At 40.7% G+C, this 25085-nt stretch overlaps 1 protein-coding gene across 4 annotated transcripts in view; it reads right to left on the bottom strand.

Annotated features, from left to right (window-relative positions):
- ELMO1 (engulfment and cell motility 1) overlaps positions 1-25085 on the bottom strand; it is a 562967-nt gene that overhangs the window by 26330 nt on the left and 511552 nt on the right. For all 4 annotated transcript variants that reach the window (XM_081286788.1, XM_081286787.1, XM_081286789.1 and 1 more), the window contains 3 exons: positions 16402-16565; positions 9488-9600; positions 413-520 (listed from right to left, as the gene is read on the bottom strand). In XM_081286788.1, coding sequence (XP_081142914.1) covers positions 413-520; positions 9488-9600; positions 16402-16565 — 385 coding nt within the window. The remainder of the gene's footprint in view (positions 1-412; positions 521-9487; positions 9601-16401; positions 16566-25085) is intronic.

Genomic DNA, 25085 nt, shown 5'->3' with positions numbered 1-25085 from the left:
AATTACTTCTCTGAAGCAACTCAACCATACTTGGATCTGCCATTGGCTCTACATTACCATTATGGGATACATTAAACCATCATGAATAAATATGGTAGAGATCAAGCATGTAAGTTATGTGAAAGTCTTCTGGGTCATTAAAAAAAAAGACAATTGACAAAATTAGGCTTATGTTATTTTGGATCCCTGAAATATCCATCTGGATAAATTATGTGAAAAGCAGATATCTGAGCTCTAAATTTATATCTTTCAGGAACAATATCTGAGCATCCCATTTACACTCTCTGTGTGGATGCACAAGATGAACCAAATTCAAAGGGTTTATTTAGACAGTTTTGTTGCACGACATATTGTGACTAAGAAACAAACAACCAACCAAAACTCAGGTGTCCTACGTGAGAGAGCCACTTACATTTGTCCTGCAAGGAATCATGGGGCACTTCTCCCTGGGGGCTTTCTTCCAAGTCTCCATAATGTAGGACCTTGTGATTTGGAGAAAGCCGACAATACCAAAACTTGTCTGTGGAGAAAAACACAAGTTAACATGATAAGTGATTCTGGTATTCAAAAATATTAGCATGATTATTTCCTAATACTCTAACCTGGAGGAACAGGTAAAAGTTATAATTCCTTTGATTTTAAACCTTGAGAAAGAATGAATTCTAGTGCCCCAGGCAGTAGACCTCCTTCTGATTTTGATATTTAGGTATCACCTGCCCTGCTTGGTCCTATTTGGTAACTATTGGAAAGTTACCGAATCCTGGTGGTTTCCAGAGGGTATTTAACCAGTATCTGTAACCATCCAGGGGACCATTCCTTAGGTCTGATAAAAGTGGGGAGAGAGAAGTAAGTGCAGAGACATGATCTGTAATTCCAGGACTTGTCATGCCAGCTACTTGGGGGCTGAGGAATGAGGATCACAAGTTCAAGGCCAGCCTGGGAAATTTAATAAGACCCCATCTCAACAATTAAAAAAAAAGGGGGGGGGGCTTGGGGTATAGCTCACTTGCAAAGCATTGTCACTGAGAGACAATGGGTTCAGTTCCTAGTCAATACTACCACTATCACCAGCAGTATCACAGCTACAAATTGGGTGGAAGATGAAGGAGAAACAGCTTTCTTAAAACTTTTTGACTTCCATTTTCCTCTCTGAGGGATTCAGACTGCTGAGATAGTTGTCTACGAGGCCACATCTTGGTTGGCATAACAAACCCCCACACATAATGACCAGTGGATGAATTGTTAGGGACTAGTGATACACAGAGGCCCTAGGAATCATGAGAGGCTCACTTGAATGATTGAGGAATTTAGCAAAAGAATAAAGACACAATTATCTCCTTCCTAATAACTTAAGTTTAGTTTTCTGAATGGGCATGACCCAGGCCTTAGGATTATTCTTACAAATAATTTCCTTGATTTTACCCCCTCAACCCCCAAAGGTAATAAGAAATACTGAATAAGCCCTTGAGGCAGGGAGAGGGAAGTAAGAGCCCTTTATATAGATCTACAGACGTATAGATAAGGAACTTGAACTTCAATGTTCCTGAAGCTAGACAGGCTCTGCTCCAGTCACCTCCTCCAGGAAGGTTTCCCTTGATCATTTCAGCAGAAGGGCCTCTCGTCCTCTGAGCTGCTCCAGCATGTTCTTTGTACCATGAACACAGATTAGACTGGCATTTCTGGTTCTCACATGTCAACCACCTTAGTATCCCCCTGTATCTGCCTCCTCCCTAGGTAAGCAACTCACCCTAGTGGGTGTACTGTGAACAATTACAGAAGGGAAAAGAGGGCTCCCCATTGGCCCTGACAGTGTGTAGAAGTCAGGGTCTCTCTGCTGACAGCCACTGTCCTCTCATAATTGCAATGTTCCAATCCTTGGGTGCTGTGCCTGGCACATAAACACTGTGCAGTAGGTGTTGGCTAAATTTATCAATGAAGACCCAAGGGCACTGGGTTATAGCACCTCAGGGCACACAGCATCCGTTATCTACAAGCCCTTTGTAGCTTTATGCAGCTGGATAATGCTATGGTTTCGGTCAAGTCACCTCATTACTGTGCTTGCAGTCCCAAATTGTTTTGAAACCACTCTGACAAAAAAAGCTCTCCACTACATTTTAAGAAAAGTGGTTTTCTATCTAAAATTGCTTTCACTGCAAAATCATGTTTTAACAGTATTTCCTCTAATAGTCAAACACGTTTTAAGAATGGAAGTAAAAGTCACAATGAACAAGGAAAATACCCCAACTTGAGCCACAAAATCTGAGTGCCTCTGTGATTCCTATCTTCCTTAGTGTGCCAATGAGGCTTGAGATTTCCTGAGTGTAGTCAGAATATGGCAACCCATATTTACAGGAATCTGACCTCTGGTGGAAAAGTTTGAGATGGTGGAGAAGGTCATTTAATGGCTAGGAAAACATCTTCAATTGCTCAATTTTCAACATTATATATACACAAAGCTCAGGGTTGTTTTTCTGGGAGAGCACTTCAAAGGGAGAGAAGTTATTCCCTGAGTATCTCAAAGCCATTTTAATTAGGCAAATGTGCAATTACTGGTTTTCCATGAGGAGCACACATTTGAGAATTTGATTTGAAATTCACAATAGAAACTGTGAATTCCAAAGGAGGGTGCTCTCTTTTCTGAGCATCCAGTGTGCTCTTGGGAACTTGGCATGACAGGTTTTGGTGGCTGTCTCCCCACAAGGACCTTTCATCTGGTCTCCATGCCCCATGATGACCACAATTGGCTGTATAAGGCTTTTCCTCCTCAGCTACCTCTGAGGTAGGATTTTGGGCTAAGTGAGTAACAGAAAACTGGGAAGGAAATCAGTGAGACTTGACACTTGGAGAAGGCAATCTTATACTGAATAAGGTCTTAGCCTGTTCTTTTAGGAATCCTCTCTACAAACTGGGATAACTCAAGGGGTGAGGGTTGGTACTAGAAGACAAGGAGTCAATAGGGCACAACCATCAAAGATCACTTATATCAGAATATTTTGAGGGGAGGAGTAAATAAATTTAACTGATACACACAATTTAATGCACACATATGAGTAAATTGTACAACACACTCATCTGTAAGATATATTCACTTGTGAGACTTTGAAACACTTTGCTGCTTATATTTTCAGGAGAAATTTATTCATCCACTAAATAATTATAGTGTCGCTGCAATGCAGACAGCATTCTACTGGGTGTAGCAAGAAATCATTAGAACAAATGGCAGACATGAGAGAGAAAATAGAAAAGCTCAAGGAAAAGGAGTCCCCTCTGTTTTTCATGGTGGCTAAGAGAAAGATGGCAGAAATACTTGTTTCCCAGATCTGGGAAGTAGGGAAAAAGACAAATCAGGAATTTGGGATATACTATAGGGAAAATAGGAAAGGGAGGACCTCCCATGCAATATCTTCTCGTGTTTATAAACTATCAGGGAACAGTGGCTCTTTATCGGGGTTCTAGCAGGCAAACAACCATCTTCCTTGCAAATCTACCATAGAGGCTTATTTAAAAGAAACACTAAAGTCCACCTGGAACTCTGCCATAACTATCTGGTATGTCCCTGACAGAATGTCCTTTCAGGAGATTAAAGTCTCTTGATTTATACTATACCACTCTTCGCTGGTTTTCTTCCTACCTCTGGCTAATCCTGCTCTTATACAAGTTTCTCTTTCTCTGTCATTTACCAAAATGGTAGAGTAAAGAGATCTGTGCATCACCAACATCAGTGATGTGTTCAGCTCTTCTTCATCAAATAGGAAGTCTTGGATGGATGACAGAACATTGGAAGAAGGCGGGCTGTAAGGCTGACAAGCTTGCCTTGACCAGTAATCCAAACAGGGGTGCTCAGCCAGCACGGTCCTCAGGTTGAAGGCTGGAGTCCAGTTTTGGAAGGTTTAGAATCATCATCGCCATGTATTTCTATCTCAAAGGTGGGGCTGCAGGAGAGTCCAACTGCCAGCTACTACCAGCACAGCACACTGACATGTTGGTGGAGACAATTTTGGTGTCAGCTACCAGCAGCAGCTTGATTTGCAGATTCTTTTACGGTAAGAAAAATGTGCATTTTCCTTTCAAAACCCAGCAGGATGTTACTAGTTCCTCAATCCCTCTGGGCAAAGAAAAGAGTGGATTTCGTCACTAAAAGCAATCAGCAGGAAATGATGAGAACATTATCAAAGATTGTTTACTAGCATTTAAGGAGAAAATAAGCATTAATATGGAGGTCTTCTAGTCAATTACGAATGAGAGTATGTTAATAGCCATCTCTCCATTCCTAAACTCAAAAGTATGGAGACAATTTTGTACTTCAATCTTTTCCTCCCCCCATCCCCGTGTGGTGTGTGTGTGTGTGTGTGTGTGTGTGTGAGAGAGAGAGAGAGAGAGAGAGAGTTTGTGTTTAAAGGATTAAAAGGAAAAGTTGGTTTCATAGCTCATAAACCTGGTAAGAAGGGCTGTTAAAGCTACCCCCAAAGTCACATAGATTATTATGGAGCTAATTACCACCGACAACTAGATTCCTTGCAGTGTTGTCCAACATAACTTTCTGCAGTGATGGAAATTTTCTATATCTGCTTTATTCCATAGTAAGGAAACAAATTTTAAAATTTCTTTCACTTTAATTAACTTAGCTACAAGTAGCTGGTCATCAGGTCTTCAGGGGAGACTTGGCAAGCTATATAATAGTGTCCATTGGAGAGTGTGACATGCTGGCCTTTCTGTGAGGCAGAAAGCACAGCAAGAATCAAGTCCTAATCAATTCTGCTAGGGAATCAGGGGACATCCTCATTTTGGGCACAGAGCCCACAGTTGGGAGCTGGCTACTGATCCACAAGGCCTCAGAATCCTGCGTTCAGGAAGCAGAGAGTTTATACAAACTACATTCTTAGAGCACTTCCACTAGGACTTCATATTTATCCTAGGTTGACCTAAAATATGCCAAGTTTCACTGTTTTCAGGAGAAGGACTGCTTCCTGCCTGAGATGGAAACATTCCAAGTCACAAAACAAGAAGGACCCAGCAATGCCTTCAAAGGAGAATGTCACCTTCTAGGTGATGAGATGCACAACTTCTTTATTGGTCCAAGAAAAGGAAAAAAAAAAAAAACAGCTAAAGATAGAGAAGAAGGTCAGCATACCTTTCAAATCTTTCTCACTTCACTGAATGTTCAAAACCAGGGAATTCAGAATTCTGTCTCCCTAGAGACATCCGTCTCTTCTCACAGCTGGTGAATCCAGAGGCCCTAAATACTTGCAAAGAGGACTTGAGACGCCTTGAAATCACAATGGCCCTGACACTTATTACCTGGGAGCCTTGGCCAAATTATAAAAATGTCCTGCTCTTCATTTGTTATGTAATGGTCATAAATGCATGAATAAAACACATGTAAAGTACATACAAAGTCTAACTACATGAGTAAAACTCGTAAAGTATCCATCAAGTGTCTTCCATCGGGTTGGCTGGCTGGCCTCAATAAATCATCAAGTCTTTCTGCTTTTCTATTCAATAGTGGCCTCTCTCATCCACACTATAAGGCCCTCCACATTTAGGGAACAGAGATAATTCATTATTCTGATTTATTGAAAAGTGCCCCTTTCCTGAAAATGAACTAGCTTTTACTTGAAAAATATGCATTTATTTATATCTGCCTTTTTGTTAAAATGAGTTACAGTTATGTTTAATAAAATATTTAAAGGAAATTTCCATCAAATATAGAGGAAGAAATAGCCTGATGCCCCGAGGGTTTATATGGTGCTATGCATGAACATCCTGTTTCCTTCCAGGTTTTCTGACTAGGCCACAGGAGTCAGGTAAGGCTGTGGGTACAAGTGGGGAGGCACGCCTGTTCTGTAAGGGTGTAATAGGGCAACTTTTGTCCAGTGTTGAATTCCAAGGTCATTTTGTCATGTTAGCACACAGAGAAGTCATGCTGCTCACTGAAATGGACAGCGTCCTTGATAAGAAGTAAACTTTCATGTTATCATTTCTTGATGACTCTTTAGCCCTGGAGTCTTATTAACATCATTTCAATGCAAGTGATTCTGGAAGACCTTAATTCTGAAATATAGAAAGCAGAAGGCAGATCTTGATACTACAGATTCTCAGGAAGCAAATAATGGCCTTAACACAGACAACTCCTGGTATTTCTTTCTTTCTTTTTTCTTTTTTTTTTTTTTTTTTTGCTCTCCTTTATGGGAGTCCAGGGAACACAGAAGGTAAAGCCTTAGATTCCATGGTGAGGACAGAGCAGGGAGAAGTAGGTATGTGACATCCAAAGCCACTCTACCTCCTGTATTTAAAAGTCTATATTCTGAATTACTACAAGTTAAAAGCAAGAATACACACCATTAATGAATGTTTGATTGATGGGCGAATTACCATACTAAGTGGGAAACATGTATAATTTTATTTAACCCCTGTAACTATTTGATGTTAACCAGCAGCATCCCTGCTTGAGAGGAGAGGAAACAGAATCACAGAGATGAGAAGCTAGAGCAAGGCCATCCAGCTCTTGAGTGAGGAGGCAGGGACTTGAACCTAGCTTCATGTGGGTTACTGCCTCCCAGTTCTAATGCGCCGAGTATTCCCAGAAACCCAGATTTGTCTTGTTTGAATAAGACTATCCATGTAGCAGAGCTGTGAATGAGATGAGGAGAATAATGGGCAAGAATCAATCCGGGTGCCTTCCAAACAAATGTGGCAAAGGGAAAGACACTTTGATTCTCCCCTTTCTAGCTCTGTGGGACTGGAAGTGCCTTCCTACTTTTCTCCATAAATTTAATTACTTAAATCCACTCATCTGTGTCCTCCTCACTGTTGGACAAGCTTAAAGGGAGTGTGGCCCTGGCTCCTGCACAGGGAGCACCTGTTCTGTAACCTGGTAGAGAGGTGTGAGATCCCCTGTGGAAGCAAATCTCTCTTAAAGGGATTAAAGTTGATTTTACGTCACATTCTCATTAATCTGTGTAAATCTAAACAGAATGTTTTGATGGGTGATAGGAAACCAATTTCAGCACAGTCTATTTTGAATCCCTATTTTTAAACACAGAAGCAGTCATCCATTTTCAAATCCACTTACCAAGCATCAAAATGCCTTCCTTTCTGCACATGGAAGGATGATCTTGTATTAAACACAGATGGTCATGCTCCCTCCAGGGAGCTCAGCTAATAAATTCATCATCTAGATGCTAATTTTTTTTTTTTGTTCATAAGGTAGCTCATTTTGAGAAAGTTGAAAAAAATCTCAAGACAAGGGATGAACACTTTATTTAAATAAAAAAGAATCTGTAGTTATTTCATCTAGAAATAGTATTATTCTGGTAAGTCTCACAGCAAAGCAGAATGGAAAGTTAAATTCAGTTTTAAAAATTAGGATTTCACCTAGGCATCAGAGGAGGTAATTGGTGGTATTGTTCTATTTGCCATCTTGCATCCCTAGTCTCCTGTGCTCTTTGCCCAGTGTCAAATAAATAAAAACTTTCTAAGTCACCTTGATGGGGGGCCCTGTAATCCTAAATATTGCTTTTTTTCCAAAGGCAATGAGATCAGGGCATATAATGGACCATGTGACTTACTTGAGTTCTCTGAGCCTCTAGTGCTGTCCTCCAATTTATAGATGGGAATTTGTGGCCCTGAGAGGTGACATCGTGTTTGAAGATGCCGAGGTGGTTAAGAGCCAAGAGGCTTAGAACCAAATCTATTCACTCCCAGCTCACTTCTTTAACCCTACATAATCTTCCAGAATAATAGTGGCTGTTTTTTGTGTTGCTTTTGAAAAGCTACATTCAGGAGTGCCTTTCTTCCTTACAATAACCTTAGGAGATGGGTATTGTTATCTGAGGGGGAAGCTTCCTGAGATCACATGGCTGGACAGGGGTGCCGGCAAGCTGAATCACCTTGTTCCTATGTTCTTTGGCCACCGTGCCACTCTGTCTTCTTGGAACACCAGTTATTCTGACATGATGCCCAGTGAAAAACTGCAGTGAGTAAGGAAACCATGAACTCATCCTTCTGTGGATGAATGGGAGAGGTGCGTCCCCTTTTCTAATGTGAGCTTTTCTTGTTCCAGCTATAACTCAGTCTTTTGTTATTTTTCCCCCTTTCCTCTCCTGAGGCCCAGTGTAAAGCTCACTGTGAATCTTACAATTTCCTTCCTCCAGGAAGCTCTGCCTTTGGAAGTTCCTCAAAGTGATTTTTAATGGCAGCCTTGAAATATTTCAAAGTTTCTTAATACTCAGTATTGAGAAGTTATAGAGAATGGCCAGGGGGGTGGGTTTAACACAGACACAAAATGATGGTCATTAGTGGTGAGCTTTGTGTCTGAACAGGGCATCCATCAGGTTTCTAAAATATCTGCCAGAGTTTCTCCTAGGCTGTAACTAATGGTCTCCTTAGTACAGCTGTTAATGCCTTCACTTATTCCTGACTCTTCTTCCATCTCTTTACCTCTCCCCAAACCTTACTTTTCAGTTTCATTTTCTGGCAGTTTGTTTCTAGGGCAGTATGATAGGGACACTTTGACTATACAATCAGCAGCAGATCAAGAGAGCAAGAAACTGTTCAAGGTGAATAAACACCTGGAAATACTTCCCAGTTATTGGATCTTGTCTACTGGCACCATTTTGACTGGACATTTTCAGGTCAGAGATTGTAAAGACAATTTATAAATCTGTCTTGAAAAAATTGTGAAAATAGATTCTACCTCACCCAATTCATTGTTACTCATATCCCCAAATAAAAGACCTCTGACCTGGGAGAGAATCCGTGTTGGATATTTGAGAATAAGGGTCATCTATGCTGAAAGCTCTTAGATCCAATGCAATGGTAGGTGATGTGCCAATAGCACACAGAGTCATGGTAAGGAAGGACTATGGAGCTATGGAAGATGAACCCTGCTCTTCTGTGACTTGGAGTAAATTACTTCACCTCTCAGTAGTAAGTTTTCTTATCTGTAAATGAAGCCATCATCACAATAGCTACTATATAGAGTAATTATGCATTAATACAGTCATGCTTTGCTTGATAATGGGATATATTCTGAGAAATGTGTTGTTAGGTGGTTTCATCATTGTGTTAACATCATAAAGTATGCCTACACACAAACTAAGATGGCTACAATGTTTAGCTGATAAAACCTTATGGGAACACCACTATGTATAAGGGTCATTGTTGGCTGAAATCTTATGAGGCACACGGCTGAAAAAATAACGTTTTGAGAAAAGTCTAGCATATGGTAAGCAAAGAGTACACACTAGTTATTATTGACACCAACAACTTTGTATTATTAAATGACAAAGAATGGCTTTTAAGTTCTAAGGGCCTTTTGATAATTCTGGACTTGGTTTTCCCCAGGTGAGCATGGAAACAAGGACTTCCCTGGACTGCTATTCCTGTCCTGAGAACAGTACTGCTAGACCAATATCATGCCCTTGTAATACCCCAGGAGCAGGCCACTGTTGACCTAGCTCAAGTGTGGAGTGTCCCCAAACAATACCTTGCCTCCGCCGGGCATTGAGTTTCCTAAAGCAGGTCCCTTCCACCAGACGGTTCAGGCGTTGTTGTTTGATCAGCTCTAAGATTTCTGGCTGGATCTTCTCCTTTAGTTCCCTGTTGGAGGATAAACACATATTCCACCATGCACCTTGAAAAACAGGGATGGGTCAATAGGGATCATAGAAAGATGGGCAGGGGAGTGTGAGCCTCACCCTTTCATGAACCCATCCTAGGACCTGCCAAGTTCGGGCTTTAGAGAATCATTTATTACGCATCAGTGGCCAGGGTTATCTGTCACCGTAACTCTACGGAGTCTCTGACATTTGCAGTCTATCCACAAAAGCACCAGTGGCTTTAGTGGTGTTTTTCCAGAACAAACTATCCTGTGAAATGTCTTATTGTACAAAGGCACAGATATAACTAATGCAAAAGTCCAGACAGTAAAATCCCTGGCCATACTTTTTTTTTTCCCCTTGCAGCAAGTAAACACCTAGATTACATTTGTGATCTGACCAAACAGGATTATTGAGAAATTATGTGATTGCTATTCCACAGCAAATGTAGCTTGGGCAAAACATAGGATCACTTTTTGCTTTCTATTCCATCTCATAAGTGGGAACCACAATAGTGTCCTAGATTCTAGTCCATAGAGATTGAGATAATTATGGGATAAATTGAACATTATTTGCATCTTGTTTCAGGCTAATAGGATGTAATTTAGTTTCAGATGCACTATGCTACAAAGATAGTATGATAGACTGCTGTGGTCTTCCTAGTTTTAAAAAAGATTTTTTTTTCATTTTTTTGTTGGTTCATATTAGTTATACATAGCATTAGGATTCATTTTGACATAATTATATATGCATGGAATATAATTGGCTTCAATTCAGACCCCAATACTAGCCCTTCCCCTTCCCCCTCCCTCTACTGATCACTTTCCTGAACTCCACTGATCTAAAAGACATCTTTATAGAAATTCTATGTAGCACCCTGGTATTCCAGTCTAATAAAGCCAAAGATGATCTAGCTGAAGCTCGACTGGGATATTCAGAGCCCAGCCCCCAGAGCCATGTTGAAAGTATTGGCTAGAGCACAGATCCAGAAGCCAAAGACTAGACTTACAGTCTAAGCTGTGCACATGCTTAGGTTTTTTGTAGCTCATCTAAGTCTTAGTTTTCTTATCTGTAAAATGGGGATAAGAATCTCTCCTGGAATCAGACATAACATTCCTATGTTCATATATGAATATATGACCAATGAAACTCCACATCATGTATGACTGCAAGAGTGGGATCCTAATTAGAATACCCATGTATGTGTCATATGTCAAAATACACTCTGCTGTCATGTGTATCTACAAAGAACCAATTAAAAATAAAAAAAGCTTTAAATTTTTAAAAATAAAAGCAGATAAGGAAGAAAAAAGTTTGATCATCATGTTTACTAACATTCTCAGCTATTTAATTTTTTGTCTTCAAATATTTATTTCATATGCTTACACTTCAATTTTGAATTTTGTTATCAATATTTTACTTGCAACATATTTGTAGCACGTCTACAAAACTGGGTGGGAAAGCAAGGCATCACTGAATTTTCTTTGGTGACCATCTCTCCTTTCCTCAGCCCAAACACTCCAAATGCCTATATTACACTGTAGTCGAGACCCACATACTCATCAGTTTCAGCTTTGACTTTGCACTTGCCCTGACACTGGATAGCACACAACCTGTTCACCCGATGCCCTGCTCAGGTGGGGAAGGTGCTGATGCTCTGCAAGCACCTGCTCTGAGTCTAACATGTCGTGAAATTTAACTGACACACCCTAAATAAAACAACTTTTGAGGACAGGTATTAATATCATCATTCCCACATAACCAATGGGGAAACAGGTCATGGAGTTTAAGTGTAAGATAGGGTACAGACTCAGGTCTGCCTCTTGTAAGCTTCTTCTATTTAAACATGAGCAAAAAGAAAAAAAGATGTACCTAAAAGGATTCAGCCATCTAACAGGGTATTCTAGTACTGCACTGATACATATTTGAGAGCTGATTAAATGGCTTCAAACCTCTTATCATTTGATAATGTTCAAAGTGAATACTTATAAAGCATAATATGAAAATTCTGCCTTAGTAATAATACAGTGTGGAACATTTGTAAAGGCTTCTCTGCACAGGTCTCTTAGGGTCTCATCTCGGGCTTTCAGATCACTATAAAACTATTTATCATCAGTGTTCAGCTTTTGTAAAATGGACTCAGTAAATTGAAGCTTTGATGAACCCTGAACTGAATGAAGAAGAAGGTGAGAAATTGCTTGAACAGTCACACACAGCAATAAATCACCGCTACCGACTTCTAAGTCCAGGCAACTGGGAAGAGAGGATGAGATGGGACCTGTGGATGAAACCACAGGAGAATGAGTTTTCAAATTTCAGCAACTCTTAGGTTATAGATGTGTCTTTAAGTAGTAGTTTCACTGAGCTATAGTTGAGTTATTAAAAAGGAAAGAAAGGTGCAGAAACTAAGGGAGGGAATTCTGAATAATTTTAACTGATGGTTAAGACTCAAATATTCTTGTCATGGCATGCTTCAGAACCATCTTCGGAGAACACAGTATCAGAAGTGAAAATGTTGCTATAAGAGTTTCCAGGAGGGGAGGGAGGGAAACGGAAGAGGCAAGGGATTAGCAAGGATGGTAGAATGTGATGGACATCATTATCCAAAGTACATGTATGAACACACAAATTGGGTATCAACCTACTTTATATACAAACAGAGATATGAAAAATTGTGCTTTATATGTGTAATAAGAATTGTAATGCATTCCTCTGTCTTGTATTTAAAAAATAAAATCAATTAAAAAAAAGAGTTACCAAGTATTTTTAATTTTTGTCTTTAATTCCAAAGTCTCCAAAACCTGATTGGGTAATGAGGGAAAATGAGTCAACGTTTCTTTCTAACTGATTTCTTCTTCTTTTCTTATGAATGGACTTGGAGCTATAAGATTCACACATATTAAGAAACTTTATTAATTCCCATAATATGCTTCTGTGGCTGAGATCTGACCTTCTGGGTGACTTAGGTAATAATAATGTAACTGGGTTTTGAAATTGTTAGCTTGGGGTCAGTGAGGGTAGGGTCCTGGGTTCAGTGACTTTGCTTTGATAGATATTCCTTTAATTCCATCCAAAGGATTTGAAAATTAGAAAAAAAAAAAAAAAAAGGAGGACGGAGGGTAAAAGAATGTGTGAAGAGGAATTCAAACTAGCACCATTTCTGGAAAACATGCCCAGCCCTGAAGAGGCCACTACAATACAAAGAAGACAGACAGCATCATTAGACAGGTGAATTCCTTCCTCAACCTGGAGTCTGTCCACTGAGCTACTACCCACTGTTCATCTAAAACATGGCTTGGTAAACTTTTTCTGTAAAAGGTCAGACTGTAAATTCTTTAGGCTTTGTGGGCCATATGGTTAACTTACAAAAATAGATGTGGGCACATTTGGCCAAAGAGACATAGTTTGTGGGTCCCTGATCTAGAATCACTTTGCATAGACTTTGGGCTGACTGACAGTGTCAGTTTCAGAGAAATTGATCTGTTTTTGTCTCCATACTAGAAGGACTCAGGATTTAGTCTTTGAACATCTTTTTGTTCTTTCTATAACCAACACATGGCTTCAAATACCAACTTTACACTGACAGCTTCCAAATTTATATTTCTAACCTAGAACTCTCTGATGAACTTCAAACTCACTTGTCTGACTGCCTGCTTGGATGTCTCGAAGCTTTGACATGTGCAGAGCTGAACTCCTGATCCCCTTGTCCAAATCTGCTCCACCCACTCTGCCCACTGGTTGTTCTTTAGTTGTTTAAATTCAAACTTTGAGCTCACCCTTGACTCTTCTCTTTCTTATAACTACATCTAATCCATCAGAAAATAACATTGTCCTCTTCAAAATATATCAAGTTCATAGTAAAGATTCTAATCACTTCTCATCACCTCTTGCTTGGATTATTTAATGAGCTTCCTAAGATCTTCCCATTTCCAAACTTTGTTTCCTTACTTCCTGTTCCCAGTACAGCACTCAGGTCAGTCCTCCACTCAAAACCCTCCAATGGCTTCCAACAAGACCCTATGTAATCAGACTCCTGAGTACCTTAGAGGCCTTGCCTCCTATTTATCTCCCCCTTGCTTATTCTGATCCAGCCATATTGGCTTCCTTGCTATTCACTTAACACTCTGATCTGATCTGTTCTCAGGGCCTTTCCAGTGGTTCTCTTTGCCAAGGATACCCTTCTTCCAAATACCCACATGGCATGCTCCCTGAATCTCTTACCATCCTAATCAGACAGATCTACTCTTAAACTCTTTTCAAAACTAGATTCTCTATTCCCCTTATCCTGCTTCATCACTTAATGAATGAATTCCTTCTTAACATGATACATCTAATTTACCACGTTTTTCTGTTTCTCCACAATGAAATATAATCTTCATGGGGGCAAGAGTTGTGCCTGAATCATCAACACATGGAAGAGTGGCTGACATGTAATAGGCCCTAAACACTGAACATTGTATACCTGACCAGACCATCAGGTCTGTGTTAGCTATGGGTGAGCTTTGAGTGACGTACACGGCCAGTCTTTAGGGAGGATGCAGATGGGCAGAATAGGTGTATTTCTGGCCTGGGCCTGATTGTTTTCACTTTTCCTGTCTAGTAGAGCACTGAAATAGCAAAACATACCCTGGCTCCTGCCTGCTGGTTCCAGAGACTGGGAGAATGATCCCTGAACTTCCCGTTGAAGTGCTTCACCTTCTATCACCTCTTTATGATTTTACCACAGCTGTTTATACCCAGAGCTCCAGTGGGGATGTGGTGCTTTTCAGTCTCATACCCACCAACGATGCAAAAGCCTTGTCTGTAGGATTTCCTCTTTTTGTATTGCTTCCCCTTACAGAGCCAACGTAATGGTGAGAATTTCTTGTAACAAAAGAAAAGAAACTTCCCAGTGTGACAGGTAGAACCCTGGGAACTGAAAATATGAAGGCAAAGCAGGAGCCAAGTGTTCACCCTGGACACGCAGCTGACATTCTTCCTTGGAACAAAGTCATGGTCAAACATCAATTTAGAATCACTTGGCTTTAACTGAAGTGATATTAATTTAGAATCACTTGGCTTTCACTTAAGAGATTCCTTAAGTATCCCTTTAGGCTTTAAGAATTGTTGTCAAAAGCATAATAAAGTGTCCTTGTGTAGCACAGCTGCTGAAACTGATGCTATGAAACGCAGCATTTCAGGAATGTGGGACCTAGACAGGCCAAGGCACCATTGTCCCTCTTCGCAGGTGAGAACTCACATCTGCAAGGAGCCAGTCACTTATTCCAAGTGATTTCCCCTTCATGTTTCTAACTGTTGCCATCTTCTGGCTGAGGGCCAAGGCAACACCCCTGCAGCCTAACCTCCACTAAGGCTGGCTGGTGCACAGTGTGGGTGGGACGGGGTTTACAAGGATGCTAGCCAAAGCTCTCTGGAAGTATTTCCTGCTCTCTGCTGACTAACGCCATGCCCTCTAAAGTCAGTAGTTCTACTCTACAGTTTTTAGTGGTGCTTAAGATTTGGAAACAAACATATACCCAGTATTATTACTGTTTGGCTGTTGTCATTTAAGACCTGTTCACTTTCTTAGCCTCATTTCAGTCTCACACATGGCAAAGAGGCTCTGATGGGGTGAACAAAGCAGTCATGGAGGGATCAGCAGCCTTGAGTTCAAGTCCAGGATCTCCACTTGTCAGCAAGACTATATCTGAGACTTTGAATGGGAACAAGACCTGTCCATCTCATAGGGATGCAAGGAAATGAAATAGCATGAAGGATGCTTTGCAAATTACCATGCATTAAACATGCCAAATATGAGAGGAAGAAATGAGGTGCAGAAAGAGAAAGAATTAGGAACATAGAGGTGAGGCTGAGTTGAAGATGGGCTCCAGAATCACACCTGTGGTATGATTTGGCATACACGTACACACAAACACCACACACACACACACACACACACACACACACACACACACATGTATACATATTCAGAAGAAGCTGGGCCATTTTTCTGAGAACAGATGAGAATTAATATCAAACATCTTTCCTCTTCCCTACCCATTCTCTGTTTTCTTTTCAATAAAATGTAAGGGTAAAAAAAAAAAAACTGAGTTCTTACAAAAAGACATGGCAAGAGATGAGGCAAGCAAAACAGTTCTCTTATTGGAGGTTCAGAACATTTTAAAGACGAACATACATGAAAATTTGTACAAGCTATCGATGACATTTTATGCAAAGTCCTGTAAAAAGGGGGTCTGCTGCCTTCTACTGTGAGCCTGCAGATTATAGCCACAGGGTAATTAATATAAGATGCTCCAATGCCAACCACTGCCAACTGGGCAGGGGGAGGGTGGCTCTCTCTCTGCCTCTCACTTTCTCTTACCACTCACACATGCACTACTTTGGGGTTCACTGCTTTAATTATTGGTGGGTTTCACTCTGGGTAGGTTGGGACATCTCGCCACTCAAAGGGCACCTATGTAAAATACAGTTTCATAGGCAAATAAATTTGCTCCAACTGTTAGAAAAAGTCCAGAACATTTTAGCTATAAATCCCTGGAGGATTGCCAGTAACTGAGCCAGCTCCTGGTTTAGATCCATTCTGCCAGTACCTGACCCTACTACCCCCTCAGCTCAGCCCACCTGCTCAGCCCTTCCTCAGGGAGCTGCCAAGACTGCTTTACGTAATTGGAAATCATTTGGAAGGTCTTCTGTTGACCTTCCCTAGTGAGGTCATGACCGCTCATTTGGGTGATTGGCACTCACTACAGAAATGGTATGTTAGAGCCTTCAGGGAGATGGAAGTCAGAAGTGGGTAACTTACAAAATCGGGCGAGATTGGAAATCTTCCTGGTTCATCCTCTCAGACTGGCGGATTTTCAGGATCTCGGTGTAGCTCAGGTTCTGCAGTTTGCTCTTGAACTGGTCCAGGGAGCTAGGCTTGGTTGTAAGTGCTCTCATAACCTGCTCCTTCACCACCTGCATTACCTGCAGATGAAAGGAGAAAGACCATCAGTATCCTGGGGGCTGTCATATCCTGTTCAAAAAAGTCTTCAGGAGTTAATAGCTCACTGCCTCCTCCCCGGTTGCTGCTGCATATACTCTCAGCCCCAGGCTTGAGTGTGCTTTTCCAAAGAGTAAACTTCCATTATGTGCATCTTCATCTTATCTTTTCTTTTTTAAACCACAAGGAAGGAAATGGACTGATTAACTTGAAATGGAGGGGAGTGAAGCTTGGGAAAGGAGGAGAGTTCCATTTGTTCTATACATTATGTGATTGCTGCTGAAACACCACTGTAAACAATACAAACTCAAGAGTCAGAAATAAGCAAAGGCCAAACAATAGCTAGCAAGCCTGCCTGCTAACTATTTTTTTCCAGGAAAAATTACTAAGACACAATTAACTGTGGAAGTTTGGTTGGCATCAGTTCCAATGAATGCATACAGATACCCACACTTCCCAGTCTTTTTTCCCCATATTGTTAGGGCCTGAGTATTCATGAAAACTATACACTTGGTTATAAGCATGTGGTTTAAACAAAGAGGTTTATTAAATTAGAATAGGTAGATCCCATTGGAAACCTCAAGAATGAAAGAAAGGAAGGAAGGAAGCAAGGAAGGAAGGAAGGAAGGAAGGAAGGAAGGAAGGAAGGAAGGAAGAAAAGGTAATTTGCTGCCTCAAGACAGGTCTAGTTCACCAGAAGGCAATTAACCACTGCCTTTGTGAATGTAGATTCATCCACAGGATTTGTAATATTGCATAGATCTTTTCATTTTTCATTACATATGAAAGAAAGTATTATCCTTTATACACACACACACACACACACACACACACACACTTTGTCCACTCAAATCTATAAGGTGGGTATCAACATCATCTTAACATATGAAGAAACAGCTTTGCAGCATTAAAAAATTAGTTAAAAATCACATGGTTAGGTGATAGTGGCTGAGTTGGGATTTGATCCTAGGCTTTTAAACGTTTTACTACATTGCCACTCATTCCACCATTCTTGATGTCTGGAGACTGTCATATCCTGTTTCTTTTGGAAACTTAAAAATAAGACAAAACCAAACACAGACCTCTTATCCAATGAGTTCTGTGCCAAGCACTTTGCTATTCATCATCTCATTTAATTTTCTCTCTAATACACTGGACTAGGTGTGTGATCATTATTTTAAAGGTAAAAGGACTGAGAAAAGATTGACAACTTGCCCAATATCACAGATCACTGAATCCTAAGAGAGCAAGTCGCCCAGATGGATACTCCACAGACCTGATGCTGAACAAACATGAATGAAGTATGGTCTTGCCTTCTGTGAACTGAGGGTCTAATAAGAAATGTGGGCATGGCCAAAGATCATCACAGGGGAGTGTGGAAAAGACAGAGAATGATGGATTTTGTTGGCAGGGACACAAGGAGGGGGATTTCATTGAAGATGACATTTGATATAGGGTTTAAAGGAAGAACGGCTATTCAGTAGTGTGGAAATAGATGAATTCCCTGGAATGTCACCACACATTAGCCATTTTGCACTGGGCTACATCTAAATTGGAACCAGTTATATAAGCATCATTTCATGCTCTCAGCAGAATGGCATAAAGGAAAATTCCCAGTTGATTTTCCCCAATCTGCTTCTTTTTTTACTCAAGCAAAACACTAAATTTGGGATGCATGACAAATTTTGAAATAGTGACCATCTTACACCATGCTGCATAAATGGTGTTTATTTTAGTCAACTATAACACTTTGCCATCTTTTGTGAGGGACACCCCTTTCTCCATTTAGAGAAGCCTTGGAGTTAAGGCAAAGAGGTCATTATTGCCTCCCAATGTTTTTTGACCTTCTAGTGAGAAGGAGGACATGTAAAAGAGACAAAGAGAATGAAAGGAAAAAGGATTTTTGAATATCAGGTTAATGTTGACCCTCTCCTCATCTTGTAGAGAAAGAAACAATTTCAGAGGGCCAAGTGATGCCCTCACTTCTTAAAGGGTTGTCACAGAGATGACAATTTCCATGCCACATCTGCCTAGACTCCAGCAACAGGGCTAATAACTGAGCCTATGACCTGAACTGACTAACCCATGTCCTTGCCCAGACTTCTCTGATCTGATCCGAGATGGGGCAGTTTCCCCTTCAAATTGGGAACTCTAAAACTATGTCCCTTAATATTGAGGAGAGTGGAAGATAAGGAGACCAATGCCAATAAAAGACAGAATCATGATCCTGAGAGAGTGTTCATAGGTTAAACTTTAACCATCAGGTAATTTCAACCCTTACCTTTGGTGCTTTGGTTAAATGAATCTTTTCTTTTTCCTAAGATGGTTTGAATGGGATTCCTGTCACTTGAAACCAGAGTAACATATATATGCAATGAAGTCTAAGAGAAGTACCAACTTGTGGGGCTGAGGTTACCCAGACAGAGGGAGAAACAGGGAAGCTGGATAAGAAACAACAAAGGTACCTCGTGAAGAAAACACCTTTGAAAAAAATCACCTTTCATTTATGTGTGCCTGGTTGTGCCTTTGCATGGAAATGATGATGTGTTATGGAATGTGGGGAACACAACTCCTACCTCATGCTTAAAATCCATTCTTAGAGCTTCATTACTCTAGCTTAAGACTTTGATTCCTGCTAGATGCAAGAATGCATAGTAGAGAAATCCTTTAAATTCCCCCAAATGACTCACACTTCAATTTGAGCAAAGTATAGAATCTTTCCTAAAAATAGGTTGGGTGATTGGGAGAAGGGACCATACCACCATCAGGTCCTAGGGGAACGGAAGCTAGCGGTGTGTCTAAAGCACAAAATAGTCTGGTGGAGCTCAAGGATAGGTCTCCCTCAGTTACTGCCCAGTTTTGCTTGGTGTTGGCTTTGAGAAGTTCTATTGTTATTCTGTATGCCAAGGAAAGCAACCTCAGTGAAAGATGTCATTGTTTATTTATTTTTAAAGCTTTTTAGCTGTTGATGGACCTTTATTTTATTTCTTTATTTATATGTAGTGCTGAGAATTGAACCCAGTGCCTCTGCTAGGCAAGCACTCTACCACTGAGCTACAACCCTAGCCCTCTGTTATTGTTTATTTTAAGAAGATAACATAGTTATGTAAGTCAAATACTCCTCTGTGCCTTTGCAAAGTAGCTTCTACAACTGTCGTAATGAATCGTGCTAAGTATCTGTGAATGCTCCATGCGTACAATTTAAATCAAGACTTTCACAACCACCATTGTTAACTTTGTCCTCGGGAAAATAGCAGACCTTTTACTATTTGTTTGAAAAACCTGCAGAAGGTGTTGCAGAGGCGTCAGCAAATCAACAGAGTTATACTTTCTAGTTACAGCACATGCTTTTTGCCATAGACATCAAAGAAAAGAATGCTCTTAGAATCTCCATTTGCTGGTGGTATTGACGCCGCCTTCAAGCAATGTCTGCAACTCGCCAGTGGTATGCTTCTGGAATTTTCCGAGTATTTGTCTGTTCTCTGTAATAATGTCATATTTTACAAAAATGTAGGATTCCCACAAGATGATTGTACTTCAAACCGAGAAACATTTTGGCTGCTTGGAAGACTGGATTAGAGAATGGAATCAAAATTGTTGCTGGCAAAGTAGTTTAACTGTGCACCTGGTTTCATTGTTGTTTATTTAAAAGTGTTCTTGCATCTTATTCCAAGATCTACTGAGCCTCTGTGTGTTCCTGGTTTAGTCACTTCTCTGATCCTGCTTTAATACCCACAATCCTCAACAGCATCATTCACCCATTCATTCAACAAATGGGCTTCAAGCACCTACTTGGGGAAGGGCAATGGATGACACTGGGAGCCTTGTATGAAATGAGCTCTAGGTAGGTGGCTCAGACACACACAGGATGTCACAGTGGATTAAGAGGCTGTGCATTCATTCTATAAATACAGAGCCCCTCTCAGGTTCCAGCAGGATGAGGATATATCTTGGGAACTTTGGCTGCAGCTTGAGGAGAGGCCACAGGTAGACACACCAAGGTGCAGGGGAGAGGCCATTCTTGGGAGAAATAATGTGATCAAAGACTTGGAGGGAGGAGACGCAGCTGTGAGTGGGGAAGGGTATATGCTGTTCTCCTTTGGGTGGAGAAATGAGGCTGGGCTCAAAGGTGTAGTTGAAAGGCAAGCTGGGCCACATGGTGGGTGGCTTTGAGAGCTAAGGTGAAAAATTTGGAATTTTTGTTTTCTGTAACTAATAATAAGTACCTAGAGGATTTGGGGAGGTGTGCAATGGAATTCATTCAAGCTTGCTAGGACACCTATGAAATAGTCATTATTTGTGCTTGAGTTGGGGTAAGGAAGGGATGTTAGGGAAGAAGTCTTCATGGCTGAGACTAAATTTGTGCTGAGATTTGGAGGATGAATGGGAGTTATTCACTGAAGAGAGGAAGGAAATTCTAGGCAGAGGGAGGTGTAATAGCAAAGGCAGGGAGGTGAGGCGGTTATGCCTCAGACATTAAAGAAAATATACTTTTTGGAGTCTACACCAGCAACTTTCCACAAATGGGGGTTATGGTTGCACTAGGACATTTCAGCCTCTAGAATCTGCCACCCTGGCTTTGAATAAGGCTGTGTATTTCTTGAAGTTGTATCCTTCCTCAAGATACTCAAACTCTCCACAATTCATTGTTACCATCTGGAAGCTAGGAATACTAATAATGTAGAATTCAAGGGACTGTGATTAGATAATGCCTGACACTTTAGCAAAGGCCATTTCCCCTTCCTCATTGTATTTTGCTCACTGTAGAGTCATCATAGTAATACAGAATTAATAGAATCACATAACAAAGAATTATTATGAAATATAAATAATATATGTATGCAAAGTACCTCATACATCCAATGGAGAATACTACATGCCCAATAAATATCCATTCTCTTTCCCTCCCAGGAGGAAATTACTTAAGTCAGCGGTTTCTCCTATAAAGATATCTTCCACAGGGTGTTCTTAGATCACATCTGTATCATCTGGGAACTTGCTAAAATTGAAATGTGTTGAGCCGACCTAGACCTGCTGAATCAGAAACCCCAAGTGTAGTTCCAGTAAACAGGGTTTTAGCAGTCCTCCAGATGGTTCTGATGCTCAAATGTGAAGACTACCAATCTCAGCAAATTCAGCTCCTCCTCTGGGCCTTCTGTATGACATTTATGGCCTGGAGTGATTTTTTTTTTTTTGCCATAGTCTTTTTATTTGCTTTATCAGAAAGTAGTTCAATTAGTTATTGGTGTGCCCTTCACCCCATCTAGATTTCCAAGTCCCTGGAAGATAAATCTGTTTCCTATTTGTACGGTAGCCCATAGATTTGAACACAGTATCTTCTAGACTAGAATAGTGAGTTATATGTTTAATGTCTTTAAAGACCATTTAATGTCAAAGACTCATCTGTAGAATTAAACAACAAATAAGTTATTAATAGAATGATAAGACTGCTGGCATAATTTGGTAATATACTTCTGCAAAGCCTAAAGAATGAAGTCTGGCTTGGGGATGGTATATTAGGGTGCCAGAGGTCACTGTGGGCCCCCATACAAGGCTGAGTTGAAAGGGAATGATCTATAGTTGGGCAGAGGGCTTCTAGGGAAGCCATAGTGGTGTACACTACTGGGTACTGTGCCATTAATGGGTGCAAAAAAGTACTATTTATCTCCACCTCAGTGGTACCCATTAAATTGATTTATCTTCACAATGAAGAGAAAAGGTTGTCTAGTGGAAGACAGATGCCAACACAGTCCAGCTTAAAAACAGCTCATGTGGGAGACGTTTTCAGTGCTGGACTATTTTTCTTCTCAGGAATGTTTCTTCTACAAAACAAAATGACCAAAGGCTCATAGCAACAACAACAACAACAACAACAACAACAAAACAAAACAAAACAAAACAAAACAAAAACAATGGAGGGATCTGGTGCCCAGAGAGAATTCTTGGGGAAAGGAGACCTTATATGTGTATGTGTGTAAAGGATAATTTCCCAGAGGCCAGGAATAATTTGGGGGCTATACTGTAAGGGTAGAATGAGGAGAAATAGCCTTGCTCAGAAAAAGCACTGGGAAATTAGGATAAACATTGGTGAATCAGCTGGCAAAATAATTATTGACCCAGAAGCAGGCTAGCCACTGATTCTTCCCTGCCCCCAACTCCCCAGAGAGGTCTTTAAAATTAGGTGGTGCATGAGGATCACAAGTTCAAGGCCAGCATTAGCAATTTAGCAAGATCCTATCTCAAAAAAAATAAATAAATAAAAAAGGCTGGAGATGTGGTTTAGTGTGGTTTAGTGGTTAAGTGCCCTTGAGTTCAATCCCTGGTATTCTCCCTCCCAAAAAGTAAAAATAAATAAATAAATAAATGAATGAATAAATACATAAATAAATAAATAAATAAATAAATAAATAAATAAATAAATAAATAAAATTAGGGAGGCTTCTGGAAAATCAAGATGGCTTTACTTTGCAGTTTTGCCATTGTCGGGGAATGGATAATTTAGGCTAGGACCTGTATGCAGGACATTTTTCTGAGTTGTGTCAAGTGTATTACAAGAAAAGAGAGCAAAAAATAAAAGTGCTCTCTGGATTCAAGAGGAGCATTTGAGTTTTCAGAATTTATTTTGGGGCAGAGAGAGAGAGAGAGAGCAGTAGTTGGCGAACTTCTTCTGTTGAGGGGCAAATAGTAAATATTGTAGGCTTTGCTGGGGCCCTGTGGAGTCTGTCGAAACTTCTGAAGTGTCAGAGTGAAAGTCATTGCCAGCAAAATGTCAATGAATGGGTGTGGCTGTGTTCCAATAAAACAGGTGGGGCTGGATTTGGCCTGCAGCAGAGTTTTGCCAACTGCTGGTTTGAGAAAAAAACATGGCTGATAGTTAGTGTTCATACTGAAGTCTGGCTCTGCCATTCCCCACCTGGGCAAATGGCTCAGCTTCTCTGCTTCCTGATTTATAGAGTGGGGGTGGTTATCTTTATAGAGTGGGGGTGGTCAGGTTTAGGAGATGCAGAGCATTAAGCCCAACACCTTATGGGGTTCCCTCTTGAAACACAGCCCTAAAGATAGTTTATCTAAAGAAAATAAACTTCCTTGAAGCTTGCAAACAAGCTACACATCCTCACACGATGACACTATGGGTTCGTGGAACACCCAGGGCAATTCGTGATTATATTCAGGTTGCATTAAACATAATTGGTTCCAACAGATTACAGAGAGGTATTTTCTTTAAACAGTATTTTCAACTCTTACCCTGAATAGTTTCACTGCCTTGGCAGGCCCATGCTCCCTTCTGCCATACAATCTGCCCTGGTGTGACCACAGAAGTCCCCTGGTGCAGAGCCCAGGTTACTCAGAGCCCTGTGGGTCAGGCTTAATGTAAATGAAGAGAAACTGCTCTGAAATCACAGAGAGCCAGTTCAGCCAGTGAACAACCTCTGACCCCTCTCAATTTCACCATGTGTCCTCAATTATACCAGATGAATTTGAAATATTTTGTTCATTAATAAATGCAAAATAGATCTCCTGCATTTCTCAAAGGACACGGTCTCATCTTGGCTTCTAGTAATATGACTTAGCAAGTCATTAAAATTTCTCTCTGCCTCTATTTCTCCAGTGTGTCTCTAATGACCTTTTGTGCCTCCAGGTCTGGTGAGCATCTTTCTGAAGGAGCAATGAAGCCTGATTCCAAGCTAAAAGCTGGTGCTGTGCTTGATATGAGTAGTGAGGTTCCTGCAACTGAAAGATAGCATTTCACAGTCCAACAAGTGCTAGGCTTGTGGCACCTTATATCAAGAACTAAGTATGATGAGCCAAGAAAATAACAATTGGCTGCAGACTGGATCTTTTCAATGGTTTCATTTGTGGTCATCAAGCATCCCTGAAAGGTATCTTTGGAGATGGCCAGCAGACTTTGCATGTGGGTTTGGGAACAGCACACTCACAAGAGCTGGGAATTTTGCTCTGTAGTGCATAGTTGTCAGATGTAGTATGATGAAATGTTGGCTCTGCCTCTTGAATACTTGTTCCTTCTGTTTACTTGACGTCATTCACACTGACCTCTCCTGCTGCCCTGTCACCTTTCCTGGTTTACCCAATATCTTTATAACTTCCCCTCTTTTCCTCTTAGTCTCTCATCACAGAAGCCTGCTTACTTCAAACTTATTTCAAACATCATTTGCCTGCTGAAAACCTACATTGGCTCAGTATTGCCTTTGGGGTACAGACTAGTCTGTCTAATGTATGATCTTCCTCCTCCTCTCTAGCAGATCTGTACTCATAGCCCTTGTATCCCATGATCTCACCAGGAGAACTTCTCAGTGCCTAGAACTTCATTCCCACCTGTGACTAATACCTTCCTTCTGACACCTGTTCATTTGTAATGTCTAGGCTTAGAAGCTACCACCCTTGATAATCATTATCTGACCTTATGCTCTACCTGCAAAATAGGGGTTAATGCCACCATCCTCCCATAACTGGTATTCTTCTTGTTTCTATTTTTATCTCTGGTC

The sequence above is a fragment of the Spermophilus citellus genome, assembly GCF_964194105.1.
Source record: "Spermophilus citellus genome assembly, chromosome: 3".
Classification (NCBI taxonomy): Eukaryota; Metazoa; Chordata; class Mammalia; order Rodentia; family Sciuridae; genus Spermophilus; species Spermophilus citellus.
Note: the sequence above shows the minus strand (reverse complement) of the source record. Positions and strands in the feature narration are given on the sequence as shown.